The 9,020-nt window shown below is 37.6% G+C and overlaps 1 protein-coding gene across 10 annotated transcripts in view; it reads left to right on the forward strand.

The window, feature by feature from the left end:
* evi5b (ecotropic viral integration site 5b) overlaps positions 1-9,020 on the forward strand; it is a 96,720-nt gene that overhangs the window by 38,090 nt on the left and 49,610 nt on the right. For all 10 annotated transcript variants that reach the window (XM_061888432.1, XM_061888431.1, XM_061888437.1 and 7 more), the window contains one exon: positions 5,959-6,148. In XM_061888432.1, the coding sequence (XP_061744416.1) occupies positions 5,959-6,148 (190 nt within the window). The remainder of the gene's footprint in view (positions 1-5,958; positions 6,149-9,020) is intronic.

Raw genomic sequence — 9,020 nt, forward strand, 5'->3', positions numbered from 1 at the left:
TGTGTAGTGTGTGTAGTAAATACATGAGTTAGCAGCACAACTGACTGTGTAGTGTGTGTAGTAAATACATGAGTTAGCAGCACAACTTAATGTGTAGTGTGTGTAGTAAATACATGAGTTAGCAGCACAACTTAATGTGTAGTGTATGTAGTAAATACATGAGTTAGCAGCACAACTGACTGTGTAGTGTGTGTAGTAAATACATGAGTTAGCAGCACAACTTAATGTGTAGTGTGTGTAGTAAATACATGAGTTAGCAGCACAACTTAATGTGTAGTGTATGTAGTAAATACATGAGTTAGCAGCACAACTTAATGTGTAGTGTGTGTAGTAAATACATGAGTTAGCAGCACAACTTAATGTGTAGTGTATGTAGTAAATACATGAGTTAGCAGCACAACTGACTGTGTAGTGTGTGTAGTAAATACATGAGTTAGCAGCACAACTGACTGTGTAGTGTATGTAGTAAATACATGAGTTAGCAGCACAACTTAATGTGTAGTGTGTGTAGTAAATACATGAGTTAGCAGCACAACTTAATGTGTAGTGTATGTAGTAAATACATGAGTTAGCAGCACAACTTAATGTGTAGTGTGTGTAGTAAATACATGAGTTAGCAGCACAACTAACTGTGTAGTGTGTGTAGTAAATACATGAGTTAGCAGCACAACTTAATGTGTAGTGTGTGTAGTAAATATATGAGTTAGCAGCACAACTTAATGTGTAGTGTATGTAGTAAATACATGAGTTAGCAGCACAACTGACTGTGTAGTGTGTGTAGTAAATACATGAGTTAGCAGCACAACTGACTGTGTAGTGTGTGTAGTAAATACTTGAGTTAGCAGCACAACTGACTGTGTAGTGTGTGTAGTAAATACATGAGTTAGCAGCACAACTTAATGTGTAGTGTATGTAGTAAATACATGAGTTAGCAGCACAACTGACTGTGTAGTGTGTGTAGTAAATACATGAGTTAGCAGCACAACTGACTGTGTAGTGTATGTAGTAAATACATGAGTTAGCAGCACAACTTAATGTGTAGTGTGTGTAGTAAATACATGAGTTAGCAGCACAACTTAATGTGTAGTGTATGTAGTAAATACATGAGTTAGCAGCACAACTTAATGTGTAGTGTGTGTAGTAAATACATGAGTTAGCAGCACAACTAACTGTGTAGTGTGTGTAGTAAATACATGAGTTAGCAGCACAACTTAATGTGTAGTGTGTGTAGTAAATACATGAGTTAGCAGCACAACTTAATGTGTAGTGTGTGTAGTAAATACATGAGTTAGCAGCACAACTGACTGTGTAGTGTGTGTAGTAAATACATGAGTTAGCAGCACAACTGACTGTGTAGTGTGTGTAGTAAATACATGAGTTAGCAGCACAACTGACTGTGTAGTGTGTGTAGTAAATACATGAGTTAGCAGCACAACTGACTGTGTAGTGTATGTAGTAAATACATGAGTTAGCAGCACAACTTAATGTGTAGTGTATGTAGTAAATACATGAGTTAGCAGCACAACTGACTGTGTAGTGTGTGTAGTAAATACATGAGTTAGCAGCACAACTGACTGTGTAGTGTGTGTAGTAAATACATGAGTTAGCAGCACAACTTAATGTGTAGTGTGTGTAGTAAATACATGAGTTAGCAGCACAACTTAATGTGTAGTGTATGTAGTAAATACATGAGTTAGCAGCACAACTGACTGTGTAGTGTGTGTAGTAAATACATGAGTTAGCAGCACAACTTAATGTGTAGTGTGTGTAGTAAATACATGAGTTAGCAGCACAACTTAATGTGTAGTGTATGTAGTAAATACATGAGTTAGCAGCACAACTTAATGTGTAGTGTGTGTAGTAAATACATGAGTTAGCAGCACAACTTAATGTGTAGTGTGTGTAGTAAATACATGACTTAGCAGCACAACTTAATGTGTAGTGTATGTAGTAAATACATGAGTTAGCAGCACAACTGACTGTGTAGTGTGTGTAGTAAATACATGAGTTAGCAGCACAACTGACTGTGTAGTGTATGTAGTAAATACATGAGTTAGCAGCACAACTTAATGTGTAGTGTGTGTAGTAAATACATGAGTTAGCAGCACAACTTAATGTGTAGTGTATGTAGTAAATACATGAGTTAGCAGCACAACTTAATGTGTAGTGTGTGTAGTAAATACATGAGTTAGCAGCACAACTAACTGTGTAGTGTGTGTAGTAAATACATGAGTTAGCAGCACAACTTAATGTGTAGTGTGTGTAGTAAATATATGAGTTAGCAGCACAACTTAATGTGTAGTGTATGTAGTAAATACATGAGTTAGCAGCACAACTGACTGTGTAGTGTGTGTAGTAAATACATGAGTTAGCAGCACAACTGACTGTGTAGTGTGTGTAGTAAATACATGAGTTAGCAGCACAACTGACTGTGTAGTGTGTGTAGTAAATACATGAGTTAGCAGCACAACTTAATGTGTAGTGTATGTAGTAAATACATGAGTTAGCAGCACAACTGACTGTGTAGTGTGTGTAGTAAATACATGAGTTAGCAGCACAACTGACTGTGTAGTGTATGTAGTAAATACATGAGTTAGCAGCACAACTTAATGTGTAGTGTGTGTAGTAAATACATGAGTTAGCAGCACAACTTAATGTGTAGTGTATGTAGTAAATACATGAGTTAGCAGCACAACTTAATGTGTAGTGTGTGTAGTAAATACATGAGTTAGCAGCACAACTAACTGTGTAGTGTGTGTAGTAAATACATGAGTTAGCAGCACAACTTAATGTGTAGTGTGTGTAGTAAATACATGAGTTAGCAGCACAACTTAATGTGTAGTGTGTGTAGTAAATACATGAGTTAGCAGCACAACTGACTGTGTAGTGTGTGTAGTAAATACATGAGTTAGCAGCACAACTGACTGTGTAGTGTGTGTAGTAAATACATGAGTTAGCAGCACAACTGACTGTGTAGTGTGTGTAGTAAATACATGAGTTAGCAGCACAACTAACTGTGTAGTGTGTGTAGTAAATACATGAGTTAGCAGCACAACTGACTGTGTAGTGTGTGTAGTAAATATATGAGTTAGCAGCACAACTTAATGTGTAGTGTGTGTAGTAAATATATGAGTTAGCAGCACAACTTAATGTGTAGTGTGTGTAGTAAATACATGAGTTAGCAGCACAACTTAATGTGTAGTGTATGTAGTAAATACATGAGTTAGCAGCACAACTTAATGTGTAGTGTGTGTAGTAAATACATGAGTTAGCAGCACAACTAACTGTGTAGTGTGTGTAGTAAATACATGAGTTAGCAGCACAACTTAATGTGTAGTGTGTGTAGTAAATATATGAGTTAGCAGCACAACTTAATGTGTAGTGTATGTAGTAAATACATGAGTTAGCAGCACAACTGACTGTGTAGTGTGTGTAGTAAATACATGAGTTAGCAGCACAACTGACTGTGTAGTGTGTGTAGTAAATACTTGAGTTAGCAGCACAACTGACTGTGTAGTGTGTGTAGTAAATACATGAGTTAGCAGCACAACTTAATGTGTAGTGTATGTAGTAAATACATGAGTTAGCAGCACAACTGACTGTGTAGTGTGTGTAGTAAATACATGAGTTAGCAGCACAACTGACTGTGTAGTGTATGTAGTAAATACATGAGTTAGCAGCACAACTTAATGTGTAGTGTGTGTAGTAAATACATGAGTTAGCAGCACAACTTAATGTGTAGTGTATGTAGTAAATACATGAGTTAGCAGCACAACTTAATGTGTAGTGTGTGTAGTAAATACATGAGTTAGCAGCACAACTAACTGTGTAGTGTGTGTAGTAAATACATGAGTTAGCAGCACAACTTAATGTGTAGTGTGTGTAGTAAATACATGAGTTAGCAGCACAACTTAATGTGTAGTGTGTGTAGTAAATACATGAGTTAGCAGCACAACTGACTGTGTAGTGTGTGTAGTAAATACATGAGTTAGCAGCACAACTGACTGTGTAGTGTGTGTAGTAAATACATGAGTTAGCAGCACAACTGACTGTGTAGTGTGTGTAGTAAATACATGAGTTAGCAGCACAACTGACTGTGTAGTGTATGTAGTAAATACATGAGTTAGCAGCACAACTTAATGTGTAGTGTATGTAGTAAATACATGAGTTAGCAGCACAACTGACTGTGTAGTGTGTGTAGTAAATACATGAGTTAGCAGCACAACTGACTGTGTAGTGTGTGTAGTAAATACATGAGTTAGCAGCACAACTTAATGTGTAGTGTGTGTAGTAAATACATGAGTTAGCAGCACAACTTAATGTGTAGTGTATGTAGTAAATACATGAGTTAGCAGCACAACTGACTGTGTAGTGTGTGTAGTAAATACATGAGTTAGCAGCACAACTTAATGTGTAGTGTGTGTAGTAAATACATGAGTTAGCAGCACAACTTAATGTGTAGTGTATGTAGTAAATACATGAGTTAGCAGCACAACTTAATGTGTAGTGTGTGTAGTAAATACATGAGTTAGCAGCACAACTTAATGTGTAGTGTGTGTAGTAAATACATGACTTAGCAGCACAACTTAATGTGTAGTGTATGTAGTAAATACATGAGTTAGCAGCACAACTGACTGTGTAGTGTGTGTAGTAAATACATGAGTTAGCAGCACAACTGACTGTGTAGTGTATGTAGTAAATACATGAGTTAGCAGCACAACTTAATGTGTAGTGTGTGTAGTAAATACATGAGTTAGCAGCACAACTTAATGTGTAGTGTATGTAGTAAATACATGAGTTAGCAGCACAACTTAATGTGTAGTGTGTGTAGTAAATACATGAGTTAGCAGCACAACTAACTGTGTAGTGTGTGTAGTAAATACATGAGTTAGCAGCACAACTTAATGTGTAGTGTGTGTAGTAAATATATGAGTTAGCAGCACAACTTAATGTGTAGTGTATGTAGTAAATACATGAGTTAGCAGCACAACTGACTGTGTAGTGTGTGTAGTAAATACATGAGTTAGCAGCACAACTGACTGTGTAGTGTGTGTAGTAAATACATGAGTTAGCAGCACAACTGACTGTGTAGTGTGTGTAGTAAATACATGAGTTAGCAGCACAACTTAATGTGTAGTGTATGTAGTAAATACATGAGTTAGCAGCACAACTGACTGTGTAGTGTGTGTAGTAAATACATGAGTTAGCAGCACAACTGACTGTGTAGTGTATGTAGTAAATACATGAGTTAGCAGCACAACTTAATGTGTAGTGTGTGTAGTAAATACATGAGTTAGCAGCACAACTTAATGTGTAGTGTATGTAGTAAATACATGAGTTAGCAGCACAACTTAATGTGTAGTGTGTGTAGTAAATACATGAGTTAGCAGCACAACTAACTGTGTAGTGTGTGTAGTAAATACATGAGTTAGCAGCACAACTTAATGTGTAGTGTGTGTAGTAAATACATGAGTTAGCAGCACAACTTAATGTGTAGTGTGTGTAGTAAATACATGAGTTAGCAGCACAACTGACTGTGTAGTGTGTGTAGTAAATACATGAGTTAGCAGCACAACTGACTGTGTAGTGTGTGTAGTAAATACATGAGTTAGCAGCACAACTGACTGTGTAGTGTGTGTAGTAAATACATGAGTTAGCAGCACAACTAACTGTGTAGTGTGTGTAGTAAATACATGAGTTAGCAGCACAACTGACTGTGTAGTGTGTGTAGTAAATATATGAGTTAGCAGCACAACTTAATGTGTAGTGTGTGTAGTAAATATATGAGTTAGCAGCACAACTTAATGTGTAGTGTGTGTAGTAAATACATGAGTTAGCAGCACAACTTAATGTGTAGTGTATGTAGTAAATACATGAGTTAGCAGCACAACTTAATGTGTAGTGTGTGTAGTAAATACATGAGTTAGCAGCACAGCTAACTCAGGAGAGTGTGTGCAGGCTGCTGGAGACGGACAGCAAGTCACTGCGCTCCATGAATGGTTCCAGGAGAAACAGCGGTTCCTCGCTGGTGTCCAGCTCCTCGGCCTCATCCAACCTGTCACACCTGGAGGAGGACACCTGGATGACGTGGGGGCGGGTGGTTAATGAGTGGGAGGACATGCGCAAGAAGAAGGAGAAGCAGCTCAAGGTGAGGACAAACTCAGAAATAAGGATGACTTGACTGACACACACTCAAAGTGTGTATTTGTACCCCAGCTGAATCTGTCACCTGTCACCTGTCACCTGTCCTTCAACCTCTTATTCTAGCTGGTTATTCTGTCACGTGACCTTCAACCTGTTATTCTAACTAGCCACAGCTAGAGCTACTTTTAGCTCACATGTGCAGACACAGAATTAGCAGCAACTACTTAAAGGTCAGATACACTTTGACCATAGAGATGGACATTATATGATATCAACCTTTGTTTACATCTGCAGATACAGTTGGACCATAGAGATGGACACTATATGATCCATCCATCCATTTTCTACCGCTTATTCCCTTTTGGGGTCGCGGGGGGGCGCTGGCGCCTATCTCAGCTACAATCGGGCGGAAAGCGGGGTACACCCTGGACAAGTCGCCACCTCATTGCAGGGCATACACTTTGACCATAGAGATGGACACTCTATGATATCAGCCTTTGTTTACATCTGCAGATACAGTTTGACCATAGAGATGGACACTCTATGATATCAGCCTTTGTTTACATCTGCAGATACAGTTTGACCATAGAGATGAACCATTATATGGCATTGATATACACTATATGGTATCAGGTTGTTGTTTTTTACATCGGTAATTTTTCATATTGACTACATCATACATCAGCAGATACAATACATACACATATGATACCAGTATTTAGTGTGTACAAAAGTAAAGTAGATAGTAGTGTTGTCCTGATACCAATAGTTTGGTCACAATACTTTTCTAAATTAAGGTGAAAACAAAAAATGTCATTATTGGATTTATTAGAACAGAAAAGCTTATGATACATGAAACATATGTTTATTATTGTAATCTATAAACATTTTTGGCCTTAGATTAAATGTTGAACATACTAGACAACTTGTCTTTTAGTAGTAAGTAAACAAACAGACTCCTTATTAGTCTGCTGACGTATGCAGTAACATATTGTGTCATTTATACACCTATTATTTTGTACAAAAAACTGTAAACATTTATTATTCATCCACTTATTCATTTACTGTTAATATCTGCTTATTTTCTGTTTTAACATGTTCTATCTACACTTCTGTTCAAATGTAATAATCACTTATTCTTCTCTTCTCTGATACTTGACATTCGTTTTGGATGATACCACACATTTAGGTATGGATCTGATACCAAGTAGTTACAGGATCATACATTGGTCATAATATTCAAAGTCCTCATGTGTCCGGGATTTGATTTTTGATTTTTATTAAGGATCTCCATTAGCTGGTTGCCACAACAACCCACTAGTCTTCTTGGGGTACACAACTCAACACAATTACAAGTAAAAGCATATAATTGTAACTACGCAATACAGACAAAAATAAAAACAATAAAAGCATCAATAAGAAAACAGGCAAACAATTTTCAGTCACAGAATAATAATTACCATATAAATATAACTACACAATATAAAACCAAACATAAAAAAATAATCAACGAGCAAAGTAATTTAAAAACCCAGATAAAATATTACTTTCATTTTAAAAACCTGTTTATTTTCAGTGCCGGTGAGAATTTGAGGCAGCTTATTCCAGAGCGATACAGATCTATAAATAAAAGATTTCCGCAAACCATTCTTCCTGGGACGAGGGAGTACAAAATGCCCCTCACTGGACGCCCTGGTATTATGATTGTGCATAGTGCTACTGTCAACTATTTGGGCCATGAGAAAAGCAGGAGTTTTACTACCGGTTACTGATTTGAAGAAAATAAGAGTATTAGCTGACCAGCTGTTCTGCACTGTTAGCCAGGAAAGAGAAGCATGCATTTGGTGTACATTGGTTCTTAGTCAACAACCCAGAAGCAGCCTAGCTGCCCTATTCTGGACAATCTGGAGCTTACTGATATCACTACTTGCAGCAGATGTCCAGACTGTAGAACAATAGTCCAGATGACACAAGACTAAACTCTTAACAGTCTGACAAAGAAGAGGTGGATCAACAAAAGCAGCACATTTCCTGGAAATACCAATAGTCCTTCCCATCTTTGTAACTATATCACTGAAATGATTTGACCAGGATAGAGTGCAGTCCAGCATCACTCCAGGGACCTTGGCACTTCTGACCTGTTGAACTGTTGAAATACTGAGCCTCAGATCCAACTTTGGGTCACAAGATAACCCTTGCCTGGTCCCCAATACAATACATTTGGTTTTTGAGATGTTAAGGACAAGTCTGTTACATACTGTCCAGTCATGCACAGCTTTTAGTTCCTCACTCAATACTACATTAAGTACACTGCATGATACTCAATACTACATTAAGTACACTGCATGATGGTGCAGCCTAATATAAGTTTGCATCATCAGCATAAAGAACCAATTTGGCACGCCCGGGTAGCCCAATCATTGGTGAATATAGAAAAAAGTAAAGGTCCCAGCCAACTTCCCTGTGGAACACCACAATCCAAACTTCTGCTATCAGACCGGCTGCCATTAAAATACACCTGTTGAGATCTTGAGGACAAATAACTCTGTATCCACATTAAAGCCCAAGTATTAAAACCAAAACATTTAAGTTTATCAATTGAAAAAGAGTGGTCAATCACATCAAATGCAGCACCAAACTCTAACAGCACAGCTCCAACTAAGGTAGAATTATCACTAGCATTAAGCCAATCGTCGGTCATCTGTATAAGAGCAGTGGACATAGAGTGGCCCCTTCTATATGCATGTTGACAATCACTAGTTAGCCCATTTGACTGAAAGTAAGCTTGAATTTGGGCATACAAACATTTCTCCAGTATTTTACATAAAGCAGGTAGGATGCTTATTGGTCTAGAATTGCCCTCATTGAAAGCCAAT

The sequence above is a fragment of the Nerophis ophidion genome, linkage group LG26 (genome assembly GCF_033978795.1).
Source record: "Nerophis ophidion isolate RoL-2023_Sa linkage group LG26, RoL_Noph_v1.0, whole genome shotgun sequence".
Classification (NCBI taxonomy): Eukaryota; Metazoa; Chordata; class Actinopteri; order Syngnathiformes; family Syngnathidae; genus Nerophis; species Nerophis ophidion.